Here is a 20,268-nt window from a genome sequence, read left to right on the forward strand (position 1 = left end):
ACAGGAATACATTAAACAATATAAAAGGTATTTGTGCCTGAAATTTTAGACTTTCAATTGAATAAACCTCAAAAAAATAAAGAAATATTTACTGGAGCAACAAGACTGTGACAACTAGCCCCAGTCTCCCTCATATTATTCAGACGGACTCTTATGTAATGCTGGTCTAGAACCCTTCACTGGTTGTGTAACATTTCATGGATTTTAAGCTTTATTCACTGTCTCTCAGTGAAGAAAGCCGTTGCTGCAGGAAACAGACACACTACTGATAGACATGCAGTTTATTTAGTCATATTTCCTGCATTCCAGCACGTTTCATCTGCTTTAACGAGCTTCATCTTGATTGCATTCAGAGGAAACAGCTATTCTCTATGGGGAAAACATTCTCCATGCTACTGAAGACATTCTGTTCTGGCATTTTCCTTCATTTTGATTTATTTGTTTATGTTTAGTGTCAATGTTGGATTTGCATGCAAGAATGTGAACCTTCCATTCTACTGACTTTATGAATAATTGATCGCTTTTTAGATGGTAATATTATGGTGTTAGATGGTAACAGAGTTGACACCTCCTCAACTGAGAATCATAATATAAGCAGTTGGAGACACGCCAACACATGCATGCCAAAATATGTAAAATAATAATAGTAATAAAACAAAATAATGTTTTTTTTTTTACATTATGTATTTAAATATAGAAAAGCTCATAACAAAAGTTTGTAATTCATTAATTAAGTCATTTTTCTCATGTTCACTCACTCACGCGGGCATATTCAGATTAAGGTGACAGCGCGCGAGCCAATCATCGCGCAGCTCCTGCTGGTCCTCGAGCGCGCGCTCTCCAGCGCGGCGCACACACACACACGCGGATGACAGCGAGCGTCGCGTCGCGTCTTTCAGTCCCGCGGATGCCTCATGTAAACATGTTCTGCTAGACACTGACAGAAAGAAGAAAACGACGGAGACATCATTCAGGTGAGACTGTGTTTTGACCATTCTAGCAGCGCGTTTCTCTCATACCATCCGATTTAAACGCATTTGAAACGCAATTGATAACGAGCGTGTTTATGTTTTCATAATTTTACCTCCAAAACAACAACCCGAGCACATTTTGTGCTTCATTTTTGACCGTTGTCACGGAAGTCCATTCGATTTGGTTTCGTTTTTGTTTTGTTGCGCAATTCTGTGCTGGTTTTGTTTTGTATTCGTCAGTATTGTTGCATGTAAGGATGCAGAGCTGCAGTTACATGCATGAGATGCACAGTGTTCATGACAATAACAATGATCACGTGTTTCATCATGATGCTCATGGTCAGTTTATATAACGCTTGTGTGATGCTGGGAATGTATAGAGCTGTTACATAAACGCTAGTGAATGAGTGTCGATTAAAAGTGTAGAATCAAACGAGATGAAGAACGTAATTCTGTCTGTCTGTCTATTGTTCTGTCTATCAAACTGTCTATGGTTCTGACTATCATTTCATCTATCTATCTATCTATCTATCTATCTGTCTGTCTGTCTGTCTGTCTGTCGTTTTGTGTATGGTTCTGACTTTCATTCCATCCATCCATCCATCTGTCTATCTATCTGTCTGTCTTTCTATCTGTCTGTCTTTCTATCAATCTGTCCATCCATATCTATCTATCTATCTATCTATCTATCTATCTATCTATCTATCTATCTCTCTATCTATCTATCTATCTATCTGTCTGTCTGTCCATCCATATCTATCTATCTATCTATCTATCTATCTATCTATCTATCTATCTATCTATCTATCTATCTGTCCATCCATCCATCTATCTATCTATCTATCTATCTATCTATCTATCTATCTATCTATCTATCTATCTATCTATCTATCTATCTATCTATCTATCTATCTATCTATCTATCTATCTATCTATCTATCTATCTATCTATCTATCTATCTGTCTGTCCATCCATCCATATGTCATATAAAGTATGTTTGTGTATTGACATATCAGAGTGAATTTTAACATTCATTTATTTGAGGATTGTGCGGTTCAGACACAGAAAAAGGCTTGAGGTTTTTCATTTGATCTCCCATCACAGTTGTTTTGTCCATATGTTCATAGATTAGCTACGCCTGACCAGAGGACGCAGCCATTCGCCGAGTTTGGCCCAGATTGTTAATTTCTAGGTTATATCGTTAAAAACACTGACTTTTGACGCCAACTATTACCCCAACATCTAAAACAGAGGTTAAAAGTCGAAGCCTTAAAACATGGCCTAGACTGCACACACCTGACATGTCATAGTCTACATCATCAGTGCATCGTTGCAGAGTCAGTGTACGTAGAAATTGTCATGCTGGAGACAAATAGCATTCAGTGTGAGAGAGTGTATAGGGACATGCAACGAGAAAGACATGTCTGTATGAGGAACGGGCGGCGGGTGATGTAATGAAAGATGTAGTTGACCCGATCAGTGGCAGCAGGGTGATCTGGGGCCATCTCTGAACGTTTGTGAAGCAAACGGGCACACGCCACACACACTCAGACATCATGGAGACGTGTTTGTCTGCGCTAGATTTTCTACATTTACATTTATGCGTTTGCCAGAAATTTTTATCCAAAGTAACTTTCATTTAGGGATGCACGATATATCGGCCACCATATCGGTTCATTTTTAATGTTATCGTTATCGGCCCGATAAGAAAATGTGGCCGATATATTAAAGCCAATAAATAATGGATTATTTCCTTCAGCTGAGGCACTTCAGATGCGCACTGTTCGCCATTAAGGGTTTGAATTGCTTGAAATAACTTCAAAAAGGAAAACACAGTAAAGTGCAACATGTGCAAGTCTGTCATATAAGCTACTTAACATTATAATGAAAACATCATAATTGTGTGCTTGGGACATGAAATTGGTGACTTGTTTTGTAATCAGGATCTCCAAAAAAAAAAAAAAAATTGGATTTAGATTTATCGACCAATATATCGGTTATCGGCTTTTAAATATAGAGAATTATCGGTTATCGGTATCGGCCAAAATGTTCATATCAGTGCATCCCCATTTCATTGCATTCAAGTTTTTTTTTATAAGTTGATGCATTCTCTAGACATTAAACTGTCAAGACATGTTTGTTATCGCATTATTTTTCAGTGGAATCCATCCTAACTGATACCAGTTTGGCAGTGTTTAACTACTGATTTACCTGTGCTTATCTGCGTCCTCTTCCTGTTTATGCATTACATCATATCCTGTTTCTGTTCTCAGTCCATTCTCGTCAGTCTTTTTATGTTGCTGACATTTTTTGAATTCCATGTTCATTTTTTGCTGATATAAATAGGTTTTTTTGTGTGTGTGTGTGTAAAATAGGTCAGTTTATTGTCTGAGCTCTCATCTGTGCAATGCATGACCAGAAGGCGAATGCATATCATCATCATCATACGCTCCACCAATCACAGATTCTCTTGAGGCCTGTGTGCATGCAAAAAAGCATTTCTCCCTCTCTGACGCCTCCATCATACTCTGTTCTTCTCTGAAGTTTACAGAATTACCTCCAGCATTAGACAGCAGCAGATGTCTGGCTTGATTGCTGTGTTATAAAAGCATTCAAATTGCACTCAAAATTGCATAGTTATGGTTCCATGCATCATATACAATAAACATGATGAACTAAGAGATCACTTATAATCAGTTCAGTCATTAGCGGTATCAGTTTTATTACGTTAATGATTGTAGAAATGTTATTGACTGGGTGTGTTCATGTGAGTATTTTAAGGAACTCTTTGTTATGTTGACTGATATGACAAATTGACTATATATATATATAATGTATTAAAACCTTGTGATATAAATATATCACACAATTACTGTGATAAAAAATTATGTTTTATATAAAAAGAGTCTGTGTGTGTGTGTATATATATATATATATATCTCACAAGATTTTAATACATTATATATATATATATATACACACACACACACACAGTGTGACAGTGTGAGACAGCCAAGAGACAGTAACAGTGTGTGTGTGTGTGTATATAATGTATTAAAATCGTGTGAGATATACATGTATATATCAGAGTTTCCGCTAGAAAAAAATAGTGCCGGACATACACACACACACACACACACAATCTATACAATCTATAATATGTAAATACAATTACATTATACATTTTTTATTAAAATCACTGGATTATAAAAAGAAATGATTGTACATTTATACTGTATATATGTTATATATTATATATATAATATTGCTTCATGCAATTTGATTGTAATTATATATCCTATATTGGAATTATTTAAGTTATTTTGATAATCCAGTGATTTAAATACTTAACGAATGCAATTTGATTATTTGCTCTCTTTATTTGTAACTTGATGAAGAAAAAAAAGCACAATATCAGATTATATTCAATGTCAAATGAATGAATACACCAACCGTAAACAACTAAACTCCCAAGTTCTTCCTAGTTTTGATATTTCTATCTCGGTCTGAAGATAAGAATGTTATCTTTTATTGTCACACTGGCCGGCTAATGCCAGCGATAGTGGCGATGTCACTGACGCGACCGTGTGTATGTAGTACACTAGACTGCACAATGGGCCCATAGAGCTGAATGACATGATTGAGAGTGATTCATAAAGGTTTGTTTCTTTGTTGAAAGAGAAGTAAAACACAACGCTCTTGAATAGGGACATCTTCAAGTGGATTTTGAGGGTCCTCTTGTACATTGACTGTACTTGAGGAGTTCACTTTGGCCCTACAGAGCTCTTCTGTCCGACCATAAAGACAGATTCATCTACTGTAGCCCATGTGTCCCAGTGTTACGGCCGTGTGACGTAACCTCTCTGTCTGGTTTGGGACAGAGGATACTGCTAGTGCCGGTCCAGACTGTGTTGTATAAAGATTGACTTAGTGGTTTAAAACATAGAAAAGGAGAGAAAGAGCTGCTTTGGCTTTGTAGAGGTGTCATGACATTGCACTATGGGAGCTTCTGGGAGGTGAGCATTCAGCGTCTGTGAGAAAATGATCATTTTTACAAACTTAACCATTAGAAATGCTGTTTAATGTTGGTACCTGGACAAATGTGTGATTGAGGTGCATGTGAGCAAAATCATGTGAGATTAGTGTTGTGTAGTCAGACTTCACATGGACATCAACAAATTGCAGGTTATTCTGACCAAGTACCGCCCACTTTGACAGGAAGAGGACGTGCAAAGCGACCAATCACAGTTGGTTTTGGTGTTTTGGTGCAATTGTGGTTTTGAGTCTTTTGCTTTGAACTCAAGCGTTTTATAATGTGAAGATGTTTCTGCACTGATTCAGTCATTTACTTTCTTACCACATGATTCAAATCGAACTTTTTTCTTGAGGTCTTAATGCAAATGTTATGAATAATCTCATATTTTGCTTTGTGTTTGATTTGAATCACAAATAGGAATTTTTTATATACATTTTAAAAATACTTTTTTATTGGATTTTGATCTCTTTAAATCTTGCTCCTTGAAAGTTGAAAGTAAGTGTGATCTAAACAGCGTGAGTGAGTAATGGTAAGCATCGGCCCATGAGAGCATATTGGAGGGTTTGTGTTTAATTCTGGACGGTTACATCATGAAGGAAACACTTATTCTCATCCTTGTAATGTGTGACCTGAAGCAAACTGTGCTCTAGAATAACTACTGTGATCTAGTGGTGTTTAAAGTGTAATATCATGATACTGTAGTCGTTTTCTATCACATTAATGATAACATGATGTAGTTATTTTTGTTGGATGTAGTTTATATATTACATAATCATGAGGTAATGCCTTTCAAACCTTTTTGTTTGATTACCCTGTCTATTTGGAACTTGATGGACTCAAACCAAAGGATCAGATGAATCAGAGCAAATGAATGAATCAGAATTAGATTTATATTATAAAACACTTTGAGTTCAAAACAGTCAAACTAATATTATTCGGGGTTCAAGCGCGAAGCCATAAAACTGATCGTACAGCCCAAACTTTAGGCCTAGAGACTTGAAACTTGGTCAGATAGTAGTAGTCTTGCTCGCTACTCAGATACAAGGACTCAGCCAAATCGACCAATAAACACTGTATTTTCCATTGAAATCCTCGGCTTAAGACTAAACGTGTATCTCAAGTTTCATTTACACCATTCTTTCTGCCATTTTGAATATTTTCGAACTCTTCATAGTCCGTTTGTCCGATTCAGTCGAAATAGGGCTGGGCGATAAAACGATAACGATAATTATCGCGATATAATTTGTCTCGATAAAACGATATCAAGAGTTCTATAAATGTTCGATAATGTTTATGCGCCAAAAGCGGAACGAAACTCATTTGAACCGCGCGCCACACGGACCATTTATCCGCTCGGCTCAAAGTCCAAACGGCAGCGCAGCGCGAGCTCACCCAGAGCCCGTCTACGGAGAGCCTGCCCACTCCCTATTAAGTCCTATTGTACCGAATTTTGGTTGTAGTTCCACCAGAGTTCCACTGGGGGCGATCGCCCATGAGTGCAGAATAAATGGGAGTCTATGGGGCTAGACGGCTAAATGTGTCTCTTTCACCCGATTGCCGTTGAGAAATCTCAGATTTGATAGTAGGTTTTGCAAGTTCAACATGGGTTATAGGTCGAAGGTTGAATGAACGAGTACTTATGTCCTTTCGATTTCTTACAGGTTGAGTTGTTGTTGCCCATAACACGCTAGCATTCTGCTAATGAACGCTGATTGGTCAGTGAAGGACTGATTACGACTAGAGATACCACTTGATGGCATCGTGGCATCCGAAGTGGGACCAGAAACAAACAAAACAAAAACTCGTTTAGCACGTGTATTTACCTGTGTCAGCTGTGTTGTCGATGCGCGCGAAAGCACCAAAGTGACTGAAGGATTGCCGTAAAGCAGTATCTCTGGTCGTACGATGTGTATGACGTCATTGACACTTTAAAAGACTTTTTAAAGCAAATAAGTGACTCTAAAAAATCTAACACCCAGCAATGTGTAATTTCTTTGCATCTCCTTTCGAATACAATATTCAAATTACTAGACAAAAAATTATATCCTGAGAAAAGTGGATTTTGAGGGGTATAGCGCCATAGACCTCCATTCATTCTGCACTCGTCCTGTGAGCGCCCTCATATGGAACAAGAGTGGAACTGCAACCAGTTCAGAAGCCGGAAGTGTACTGAGAATGGAAGTTCTCGCCTTATTAGACATTCTCTGGCTCACCCTAGAGCAGATGCGTTTACTCTGATCTAGGGCTGCACGATTTGGGGAAAATGTCATATTGCGATAATTGAGGTCAATATTGCGATTACGATTGCGATATGCGATATAATAAACAAATGGTTTCATGAGTCAACTTGCTTGGTTCTAAAGGAAAATAAATGCACACACAGATTAGTGATAATCTGCCTAAAGAAAAAAGTTCTTTAGTCAAGAGCAGTGAGTGTTTTTCTCTGTCCCCTTTGTTCTTTGATTAACTTTAGCGACAGATTTTTTTTTTTTTTATTGCATTTTAACAAGAACAAAACATAATTTACATACAAGAGTACATGTAACCATACATGTCAGGGTTAAAAAAAGAAAAGAAAAAAAGAATAACTTTAGCGACAGATATTAGTGGCTACTGTGTACTGTCCCTTTAAGACCAGCCGCTGTCAGAGACGCGGATCTCACACGCGCCTCATTCTTTCACGAGTCATCACAACTCTTCATGTTCATCATAAGACTACTCTTATGTTATGAAGACACTCGACAAAAAGACATTTTGGCATAATTGTGTGCGTTATTGTTCGTTCAAGCTCGAAAGAGAACTGTCATGCTGTTTTGTGCGCACGCACGATATTAGCGCGAGTCTTTCTGTCTGTCACAGTCAGGACATTCACAGGCAGCGCGTTCATTTTGGCATACATACGTGTGTTGTTCGTTCTACCGCGAAAGAGAACTTGATTCTGGCGCGCGTCTATCTCTGTGTGTGTGTGTGTGTGTGTCAGGAGGACATTCACAGGCAGCTCGTTCTTTTATGTCTTATCGCACATGAATGGTTTAAAAGCATTTGCATTAATAAGTGTGTTAACAGCGCTCATTTGTTTATTTAATATAAAATCGCAGCATTTTGCGTCATATAATCGCGTAGGCTTCACATCGCGATTGCGATACGATTAATCGTGCAGCACTACTCTGATCGCTCTCGGTCACGAGATCCAGTGAGAAGCGCTTGATTTCAGCGAAGAACACAATGTCTCAGTGATTTAAACCAGTTTAAAGGCAGATGCAACAGCGCTGACAAACAGGAGAAACACCGTGCACAACGATACAGTCAGAAGGCTTTACCGTCTACAAATCCCCATCATTTACCATGGATTTACTGTAACGTTAGCCTAGTAATATTAACTGCACCATGAAATGTGGGATATACATATTGAATTGTATTATATTATTAATGTAGACGATGTATTAAAGGACTGATGGAATATAATTACAGTATTTAATAATGTATTTAGGCTACTGTTTTTCATACAAATACCATAGAAACCATAAAGTTACATTTTGCCATGATAGTGAGGTTATCATGATCTAAATGCATAAACTCAAACAGTCAGAATATAAAATTTTACCAAATAAAAATGAGCACATGCAGAAACTAAGAAATTAATTGTCCAATAAAGATATTTATTTTGTTAAGGAAAAATGACAAATGTTTGAATGTTCTACCTCAGATTTGTGAAATGTTCACCAGTTTGGCAAGTGTTTGTCCTGATATGTTCTGACAATAGTAGTTTAAAACCACAATTAACGCTCTGGTTTCTACAACTTTCACTTAGGAGCAAAAATCTGTCTTTAAACTTGAAAGAAATAAAGATTTGACTTTTATCGTGATAATTATCGATATCGACTGGTATAAAAAAAATTATCGTGATTTTTTTTTTGGCCATATCGCCCAGCCCTAACTCGAAACTTGACATGCATCATCTAGAGACCCCCATGGCAAAAAGTTGTCTAAAGAATTTCGATTGGTGATTCGCTCTCATGACGGGGACGCCAAAACATCCAAAGTAGGCAGGGCCACTTTCACTAAAATGGCTATTACTCTTTAACGCTATGAGATATTGTCACCAAACTTGTTATACTTATCACAAGCTCATTCTGCAACGATTCACCGCTTGGTGATCCTCTGCTGCCATCTACTGGTTATAATGTTCATTTAGTCATTCTACACACTAATATAGTTCTTTTCACAGGTTTTGCTTTTGCATTCATTTTTAGAAATTATAAAATCACTATTATAACATTTACAGTCACGTTTTGTCAAAGTTTATCACTTCATCCTTAGGTATCAGTTTTGACAATTGTGCCACTAATGTGAAAACTGAAAATGGTGTTATACAAAGGGGTCGCCCAGACCCTAACAGCATAGATGGCATAAATGTCTTAAAACACCTGAACCCTGTTAGATGCTGCTCGCAGCTATATTTATTATTATTATTCCTATTTTGCTTTGCTCTTTGTTTTTATCTAGTTAATATTCATGTTTAATACAAAACTACTATTGTCATTTCAGCTGCATCAAGAAGCAAGAGGAGCGAGTCAAAGTGAGCAACACTGACGTGGAATCCGAGCGCTGGATGGGCAGCAGAGGGCAAAGGTCAGACTAGAGATGCTAAGCTATGTCAGACTTCTACACAATAAAAGTATGTATTTCACTGACTGGTGATATGGAAATACATGCTCTTGAGTATATCTAAGATAGTACGCTGGAAATGAGTGCAAGCATAAATTGAATTGGCCACAACATTGTCATTTTGGTGATCAAAGATGAGTTTTAAGGCATACAATTATTGAATATTACTTTAAAGTTTATATAATATATTTTATAAATTATGTGAATTTGAATAGATTTCACGTGTAAGTAAACAATAAATAAAATAAAAAACAACAAGTGGCATTTCAGACATTGATTATTAATATCATCTAATGTTCCTGAAATCTCAGCTGAAGATTAAACAAGATTCTCTTAACTGATTTTGGATGGGTAATTGTTGAACTGTTTGTGGACCAGCTGGCTCAACTGGTTATTGATGCAGCTTGATCAGCATAACCATGATCAGTATGAAAGTTGTCATAACATGAACAGTGTAATATGGATATACAGACATACTACGGTATATAGACATAAAAAGTATTTAGACACTTATGTCTTTGCATTAGATATAACCTATCAAAGCAAGTGTCATTGATTATGAAAAAAGATGCACAAACACATTTTAAGTTATATTATTTACCAGTAATATTAACCATTAAAATTCACGTTCTTTTCCAGCAACATGGAGGAGTTTAAAGTTCAGACCGCCAAGCATCCCGTACCCAACAGCTCGCCCATGAGGCCGCACAGTGAGCACTCGAAAGAACAAGCAGCCAAACGCCTGTCCTCCGCATCCAACGGCACGAGCGATGGAGGAGCGGGCTGCAAAACGCCTGTGGAGATCACTGCGCTGGAGGAGTCATTCCGACGCTTCGCCATTCACGGAGACACGCGAGCCACCGGGAAAGAATTGAACGGCAAGAACTGGTCCAAACTGTGTAAAGACTGCGGCGTCATCGATGGCAAGACCATCACACTCACAGACGTGGATATAGTCTTCTCTAAAGTCAAGTATGCCATAATCTGCACCACTTTCACACATTTAGGAGTTGAGTTACGGAAGTAAAAGTCCCATTCATTTTCTACACAGAGAAATAGATTTTTTTATGCAAAAGGCCCGTTCACATCAAGGTCGTTAACTATAACAATAATGATAAAGGTATAGGTTTTAAAATACATTTTAAATATAAAAGAATAGCAGACTCCACAACACAACTATAACGGCACAGTGGAACTACCAGTATATTGTTGAATAAACAATAATCAGGTGATAAAAATATCAACAGCCAATCAGAATCCATCCTGCTTTAAAGAGCTCGAGCATTTAAAGCTGCAGACGACAAAACTGCTGCATGCAATGACTTGATACAATAACTTATACTTATTTAATACTGATGAAATATATATACAAATAATTTGAATAAGTAATCTGCTTTCTTGGATCACTCACTTTGAGTTTGATGCAGTGTATCCTGGGATTGCATTGTCTATGAAGCACACATGCTATGCTTTCTTAGATTTTGGCTAAAACGTTGTGCCTCAAATGCTCACGAGGGTCACGATTACGCTGTCGACCAATTGGATTTTCTCGCAGACATCTGGTATGTGTGTGATGCATACATGAAAACAGCACAAACACTTACGAGATCTGATTTGGGCCGCGATCAAATGTGGCTCTTTAATTAAAAAAAAAAAATCCATGTCATGACCCCTTTAAATGAGGAATATTATGACATGTTCCTTCGTTCCCAGACAAAAAACTCAAGACTACAATGGAGACATTTCAGGGAGTTCAGACTCAAGAGACAGTGACACTGATATAGAGAATAACTCCCGCTGGAGTGACTTTGTGCTTTATAAGTTTGCAGACATTTTGCTCAAACAACAACATTAAAAAAAGAAGGTTAAAAATGTAAAAAAGCATAATAGAGCCCCTTTAACAAGTGGGATAAAAAAAGAAGCATATTAGATTGGTGCAATAGGCTTTAAAGTGTAGGAATGTAAATGATATTTTCTGTAACAGTAACATATTTGCCTTTAATCATTGCATTTGTAGTAATGTTACTCCCTTTAGTAATAAATGAGAGTGAGAGAGACGAAAACGGTGTTATTTCAGTGGTTCTCTCTGTGTTGTTTGAGGATGCCACAGTCGTCATGGCAACTCTCAACTCACAACTGCCACTCCGAATTCAGAAAATGCAGTGCAAACTCATTATACCGGTAATTAAAGTAGTTTAAATAAAACATACATAAACTGTATATAAATTGAAATAGACATATATAAATACAAAATAATATATCTATCTATAAAATCTGTCTGTCTGTTATTCGCATATCTCTCGAACCGTTAGTCCGATGTATTTCAAACTTGACAGGTGTCTCGCTACGGGCACGAGTAAGTGCAGTGCCAAGTTTGGCATTGTTTGGATTAGAAATGCAAAAGATATCGTTAAATATATCGGTAATAGAAGCACTTAGAAGGTTGTGGTTTAAAAATAAACATTCTGACATAATGTTTTCTTTACCAAGAAAGTGGCAAGATGAAAACCACTATTTTCTGTTTCAAACTTTCACATAGCATCTTTAGGTTATAATAACCTAAAAAATTCAAATCCAGATTTTGATTTTCAAAGATGTATTATTAAAAACGGATTATTTCCCCCCAAAAATGCAATAAATTCATGACACTTTTTTTCCAAAATGCAATTAATCCATTGAATAAATCTAAAAGTTATTTTTTATCATATTGAAACTGTTGAAATCAGCCATCGCTAAGAAATATCTCCTGAACTTCTTTGACGGTGATCAGCACACAAAAACTGATTTTGCACGGGCACTTTGCACTGCTCCCTGAATCGACGCGCTTATTCATTTGTGGATGTTAAAGGGATACTCCACTTTTTTCGGAAATAAGCTCATTTTACATCTCCCCCAGAGTTAAACAGTTGAGTTTTACCGTTTTAGAATCCATTCAGCCGAACTCCGGGTCTGACGGTACCACTTTTAGCATAGCTTAGCACAGATCATTGATTCTGATTAGTCCAGTAGCATTTCTTTCAAAATGACCAAAGAGTTTCAATATTTTTCCTATTTAAAACTTGACTCTTCTGTAGTTAAACCGTGTACTAAGATCGACGGAAAATGAAAAGTTGCGATTTTCTAAGCCCATATGGCTAGGAACTACTCTCATTCCAGCGTAATAATCAAGGAACTGTGCGGCTGTACCATGGGTGCAGCAGGCGTAATGATATGACGCAGCGCCTGAAAATAGTCCCCAGCTCGGTAACTTCTTCCAACGTGACCGGGACTAAGTTTGTCTAACCTATTAGACCTATTTTCAGGCGCTGCGTCATATCATTACGCCTGCTGCACTCATGGTACAGCCGCACAGTTCCTTGATTATTACGCCGGAATGAGAGTAGTTCCTAGCCATATAGGCTTAGAAAATCGCAACTTTTCATTTTCCGTCGATCTTAGTACACGGTTTAACTACAGAAGAGTCAAGTTTTAAATAGGAAAAATATTGAAACTCTTTGGTCATTTTGAAAGAAATGCTACTGGACTCATCAGAATCAATGATCTGTGCTAAGCTATGCTAAAAGTGGTACCGTCAGACCCGGAGTTCGGCTGAATGGATTCTAAAACGGTAAAACTCAACTGTTTAACTCTGGGGGAGATGTAAAATGAGCATATTTCCGAAAAAAGTGGAGTATCCCTTTAACTGAATCTGTAAATCAGCTATGCTGTTTACTTCTGAATATTATATTTAATTCTGGTGCGCTTAACGTTATCGCTACTGTGTAATAGTAGCCTATGCTATTCACCAACTAAACATATCCTATTCAATCCGTTCACAGTCTCTTTCACGGGCATCATTTGTAGTTGCCTATTCACAAACTCAAGCATAGCGTTTTCTCGGAGTTCACTGTGTGCTTTCTAACATGCACAAATAAAAATGTCACTGAACTTTTGCTGTGTAATTGTAACAATGAGCACTCAAACACACCAAACCAACAATTACTAAAAACACACACAAAAACTGATTTTGCACGGGCATTTTGCACTAGTATATATAAACACTTAAATATTTTTGTGACCCAAATATACAGGGTGGTCACACATTCATTTTTGTTCATGCATATTTCTGAATATACAGTGAAGAGGAGTCGTGCCGTGTTGATATTTCTCAGGCTCATCCCCCACAGCCACAGGCCATGATGGCTCATGCTGAATAACCCTGATGACTGCAGGACAGAAAGAGTCATCGCTGCTTCAATAGGGACTGATTTTAACGATGTGCCCTTAATATAGAGCACCGTAGACACACGTTTAGAAAACACTGCTCGAGTAGGAGAAAGAATTGATCAAAATCTTTGTGCTATTTATGCATTGAGGAAATTCTCTGCCTTTTACCAAGAGGTTCGTTTCACCCAGACTGAGAGAGAATAAAGATTATTCTGCTAGATGGAGTCAGAACAGGAAACGTGAGGCAGAAAGAACTAATGCAAGCAATATGCTGGTGTTAACATTTAAAAGAAAAGTGCAACCAAAAATAAAAATTCTGTCATCATTTACTCACTCTTATGTCATTCCAAACTTGTATGCTAACATTTTCATGCAGCTCTTTTTCATAAACCATCTGTAAAGCTCCAAAAAAGACACACAAAAAACCATTAAAATATCATAACAGTAGACAACTCTTGCGTTATATTCCAAGTCTTGTAAAGTAAGCGAGCAAAATGCAAGTTACTTCAGTTAAATATGTTGATAAATGTATTTTATTCTAAAAGTTTTTCTTTGCCCTCTTTGAGCTTGATTGCATGAGCCCGAACACATGTGCAGTCAGTCAGTGTGTGTGTGTGTGTGTGTGTGTGTGTGTGTGTGTGTGTGTGTACAGAGGCTCAGGCCAAAGATTAAGCTTAAAAGGGACGCTGTAGTCGATCAGCATCACAGAACTAAAGTTGCATGTTTCCTTTAATCAGTGCGGCCCATGACAGATTTAAGCCCCTCATGAGTGCCGATGCATCTTAATGATGCTTGATAAAGCCTTTAAAACTGCACCACAGCAATGCAAACACTACAGATTCCTCTTGCGTTTTTGTGTTAAAATGTTTCAATAAAAGCTAGTCAAAAGTTCAGCATATTAGAACCATACTAACAAACATTAAATACAATACAATATACTGTATTGTCCCCTTAGGGAAATTTGTCTTGGGCTCAGTGTATGTTGCATTTCCAGAATAAAAAAATAGATAAGAATTTATATCAATCACAGAATAAATCAATCACATTTATCTTCACCTAAACAATCCATACAGTGGAGCAAAACATGTAGAACAATACATCATGTTATTGAAAGTAGATTTGACTTAAAGGATGAACAGTGAGTTTTTTTAATAAATGTCTTTGTCAGTCTGTTTTAAAAGTTTAAAATGTATGCACATTTTTCTGTGCAAAAAATGTTTTTTGATGTTTATTTTCATTGTGTGTGTGTGTGTGTATGTGTGTGTGTGTGTGTGTGTGTGTGTGTGTGTGTGTGTGTGCGAGCGTGCGTGCGTGCGTGCGTGCGTGTGTGTGTGTGTGTGTGTGTGTGCGCGTGAGAATATCACACTATACATACAGTATATACACTAACTCCTGATCAAAATTTTGGAATTCATATATATTTATTAATTATGGAATATAAGGATTATTAATAATTGAGTGCCAATAATAATTAAGCAGCCAATCAGCATATTAGAATGATTACTGAAGGATCATGTGACATTGAAGACTGGAGTAATGATGCTGAAAATTCATCTTTGATCACAGGAATAAATTACATTTTAAAATATATTCACATAGAAAACAGTTATTTTAAATTGTAATAATATTTCACAATATTACTGTTTTTACTGTATTTTTAATCAAATAAATGCAGCCTTGGTGAGCAGAAGAGACTTCTTTCAAAAACATTAAAAGTCCTTTTGACCGTTAGTGAATGTAGGGTTAAATATGTCTGTTTATGACTTATGTATGCGCGTAAATATGAAAGCATTCAGTGCATACTCATAGTTTAGAGAGGGAACAGTGCTGAATTTCTTAGCTGACATTAGGCAGCAGTGAACAGTCGGAGCGCTGAAGGATCGCACAAACAAAACGAAGTCAAATTAATTATAAAGCCAAAGAGGCGTGTTTACCAGAGCTTGTTGCTGGGGGAGACCACAGGCTTTATGGGGCTTTGTTTAGGTTCTTGGTCACCATAGTAAAACTGTTTGTGTTTGTGTTACTATGCACTGTTTTACATTGTTGCTTTATGGGCCGAATGCGCCCGAGTCAAAATGTAAATCCCGCTTTAAGCTCAGATAAATCAATTAGTTCTGCTGATTTTGGTGACCAAACACAGAACCAAAACTGTTTATCATACACACGTAAATGAAAGACCGTCGAGTTTAATTGGACGCTCGGCCCTCGACAGCAATAAATAAGATGCGAGAAGCATCTCGTCCTCTTTAAAAGTTGATTAAAAGTGAATTTGAGTTTGCTGGCCGTGTGTAATGACCCAAACGCTGGAGCTCTCAGAGCTGACATGTTTGTGTTATCGCACACGGCTGTTTACACTGCGCCTGTTCAGATGGAGAGCATGCCGCGCTTTCAGAGGCCTTTATCGAGGCAGTTACCACGCAAACTCAAATGTATATTTCATCCATTTACTCGCCCTCAAGATGTATTATTCTGATGTTAAGCAGAAGAGGTTTGGAACATGGTATTTTCATTTGCATGTGTCACTCTCAGACAGACCGGCCAATCAGATCTAAAGCATTCCTCGTGTGTTTACAGAAGCTCTTTTAATCAGGTCTTGCAGGTTTGTGCTTCGCTATGTGTTTATATTTGATGCCACAATATATTCTGATGAATTTATCATCTATTTGTCTTTGCTTTATGTAATTGTTTTCTAGGAACAAATCTGGCCGCACTATTACATACAGCCAGTTCAAAGAAGCGCTGGCGGAGCTGGCCAGGAAACGCTTCAAAGATAAGAGCAGCGAGGACGCCGCCGAAGAGCTTCACAAACTGATAGAAGGAAAATCACCCGTTATATCTGGAGTCACGGTAAAGCCCCGGAGCAAAAGTGCTGTTCTTTCTCTACAATACACATTTATATTCGGAAACTTTGAAATACTAGCATTTCTCGTGTTCATTGCCTCTTTAAAGGGGTGGTATAATGCCCTTTTCACAAGATGTAAATGTCCCCAGAGTGTGTGTGTGAAGTTTTAGCTCAAAATACCCCACAGATATTTTTATATAGCATGTTAAAATTGTCAATTTATGAGGGTGAGCAAAAACGCACCATTTTGTGTCTGGCCCTTTAAATGCAAATGAGCTGCTGCTCCTGGCACAGGGGGCGGAGCTACAACAGCTTGCACTCGCACAGACATGCACTGAAAATGTCAAAAACTTTTAGCCTTTTATGTTCAAACCGGATTCAGACAATAATGGAGAGACTCAAGAAGAAGTGACAACATGTAGACAACATTTCTGAATGGTTAGTTGATGAATTTATGTAGCTAATGTGTAGTTCTAGTCATTGATTAGCATATTCTGTCTTGATAATCTATAAATCGTGTTCTGGGGACGGGGTTTATGTAAATTTTAGGGTTTGTGATGTCACTAACCCGGGAGGAATGTTGTGTAGTCTCTACCAGCCGTTTGTTGTAGTCCTTAAAAAGTGATTTCTTTAAAAGCAAATATCTCCCTTTGCTTTGAGCTTTGAGCGTTGTAACTTTGCAGATGTTGTTTATGCTCAAACAGCAACATTACACACTAACTAAAGTTAGAAAAGTGAAATCATACTCAACCACCCCTTTAAGATGAATCGCTTGGTGTATTCCTCACTTGTTAATAATAGTATCCTGTTTTTCTCAAACTGGGGTTTTATGGAGTTGAGAGTTGGAGTTGATAAAATTAATCAAAGAATTAATCAAAACACTTAATAAAAAAAAGAAAACATTTTATTTGTTTGCCTGCATGTCATATGACATCAGAGAACTGTGAACATGCAAATGTGTTTTTAAATTAATAAAATATTAAATTAAAATCTCAAGGAGAATATTTTAGATTAAAGGGGTTCGTTTGGGAATCCTTGCTGTCGTAAATGGATGAAATCTACTCACTTATTTCTTTAATAATTTATTTTTAATGTACAGTATGTGAATAATTAGTGTTTACAGTTAAACTGTATGCTGATTTCTAGATGTAATAATATGTGATGATTTAATGAGTTATTTTTTAATTAAATTAATACTTTTATTCTACAAGGACGCATTAAATTGATCAGAAGTGACAGTAAAGACATTTATTATGTTACAAAAGATTTCTGTTTCAAATAAATGCTTTGAACTTTCTATTTATCAAAGAATCTTGAAATAAATGTATCAGAGTTTCCACAGTTCAGTATCAGAACTGTGTTTAACACTAATAATAATCAGAAATGTTTCTTGAGCAGCAAATCATCATATTAGAATGATTTCTGAAGGATCATTATCAGTAATGATGCTGAAAATTCAGCTTTGCATCACAGGAATAAATTACATTTTAAAATACATTCAAATAGAAAACAGATATTTTAAATTGTAATAATATTTGACAATATTACTGATTTTACTGTATTTTTGATCAAATAATTTCAGCTTTAATGGGCAAAAGACTTCTTTCAAAAACATTAAGAATCTTAAAGCAGTCTTTTAAATGGTAGCGTACATGTGTAAGTTTTCACAATGCAATCTTGTTTTAAATGTCAAAAATGTTGACTGATTACTGATGGGGATTTAAAGGAATAATTCTCCCAGAAAAACTAAGAGAAAAAGAAAATAATGAGATGACTAAATGAAGACAGATTTGAAGATGTTTGGGAGAACTTCTCCTTTTCAAAGTGTCTTTCTCCTTCTCGACACAGAGAGCCGTGGCTTCTCCGACCGTGTCCCGTTTGACTGACACCACCAAGTTCACCGGATCGCACAAGGAGCGTTTCGACGAGACGGGTCGCGGGAAGGGGAAGGCGGGACGCGTGGAAGTGGTGGACACGTCCGGATACGTCCCTGGATACAAGCACGCAGGGTCATACGAGAAGAAGATTCAAAAACCTCCACAAAAACCCATGTGAGATTCTCCATCCAGCAGTGAACGCGAAACCCAACTCTAAAGCACAAAGGGATTTTTGTCATTTTCCAATTGAGGGTATGTCTTTTTTTTTTTTCTGTGAATAACATTGAGTTTATGTTCCTCTTCCTTTAAGTGTTTTATTACTTTTAACTGGAACGCTGTTTACATCCAAACACTGACGTCACCAGCTGGTACGTTCCTAACAAACACGATGATGCCAAGAGAAAGACAATATTGCACGCTGTATAAGTGGTTTTTGCTGATAATCCGTCGTAAATATTGACATTAAATGCATATATGAATATTTGGCATTTGTGGCTTCTCTTATGATGTGATAGAGTCAGGCCTGAGATATAAGTTACACGCAAACGCTTGAGCAATGCAAGTGCATTAACCCATGGGAAAGTTTCCTTCAAATGTTTGTGCCACTAAACAATTTGCATTATAATAGCAAAACTTGCAAAACTAGAACTGTGGTCACGTATTTTATATTTTCCACATATTTTAATGCATTTGGCAGACGCTTACATTGCATTCAAGTTATACATTTGGTCCGTTCATGCATTCCCTGGATATCAAACCCATGACGTTGCTTGCAGAATGCTTGTAAAGTATGTTTCAGGCCTAAGTTAGAAAAAAAACACATTTAACTTTGTTCGACAGACTTAATATTTAAAGGGGTCATGACATGGATTTTAATATGTTCCTTGAGGTTCACTTAAAATGTTAGTTTTTTTAACAAAAAACAAGTATATATGCAGAAAAACGATTATTTTAAACCTTCATTCTGACCCTCTGAAGGCGCGGCTCCTTTAAGGCTTGTCAGTAACGCCTTATAATTGGCTAACGTCAATGCATAGGAAACGATAGCAACGCCCACTTGCTATTGTATGCCAGATTTTAAGAACATTATCATTTACAGAACATTTACAGACAAAGCATTGTGAAATAATTGACTTATGTTTTATGATGCAGCTGCTGTCAGATCCAGTACAGTTGTAGCTTCATCTGTCACAGAAGTTTCTCTCCATTACACTGCGCCTCGCTGACAAAACAAAATGTTTCGAACAAACATATAATCCTCCAATGCGATCTTTCTGAAGTCTGTACAGAGACACAAAAGAGCTGTTTAGCGAAACTGAACACGCTTTTGACGCGACGCTCACATCCAGTGTAGGCAAACGTCAGCCGTTAAGCGACTGAAGGCCAGTGGGCGGGGCCTATGATATGATGATTTATAATTATTCGTCGATATCTTGCTCTGGAGGCGGGCATATGCAAATCTATTTGCCTGTGTGATGTCACAGATCCCTCATTATTCAAACCAGCCGTTTTGGAGCATGATTAAATGCTTAGTTTATAATGATGAGGATGATTTAAACTATGAAACTTGATGGATGTTTTACTTGTTCAAAGACCTTTTAATATGTAAAAAAAAAACCAAGGCAAATTTCATCTCTCGTGTCATGACCCCTTTAAGTCATTTGGAT

At 37.2% G+C, this 20,268-nt stretch overlaps 1 protein-coding gene across 2 annotated transcripts; it reads left to right on the forward strand.

The window, feature by feature from the left end:
- Positions 1–819: 819 nt before the first annotated feature.
- Positions 820–19,814, forward strand: tppp (tubulin polymerization promoting protein). 2 transcript variants are annotated; one of them, XM_084385670.1, is made up of 5 exons: positions 820–974; positions 9,557–9,640; positions 10,316–10,648; positions 16,576–16,729; positions 18,573–19,814. In XM_084385670.1, exons 2-5 carry the CDS (start codon positions 9,621–9,623, stop codon positions 18,777–18,779), a joined length of 714 nt encoding a protein of 237 aa, XP_084241796.1. In that variant the 5' UTR covers positions 820–974; positions 9,557–9,620; the 3' UTR covers positions 18,780–19,814. The 2 variants fall into 2 exon arrangements, with proteins under 2 accessions (XP_084241796.1, XP_084241795.1); XM_084385669.1 differs by having other exon boundaries at positions 828–974; positions 9,557–9,686.
- The last annotated feature ends 454 nt before the right edge of the window (positions 19,815–20,268 follow it).

This window comes from Rutilus rutilus, assembly GCF_951802725.1.
Source record: "Rutilus rutilus genome assembly, chromosome: 17".
Classification (NCBI taxonomy): Eukaryota; Metazoa; Chordata; class Actinopteri; order Cypriniformes; family Leuciscidae; genus Rutilus; species Rutilus rutilus.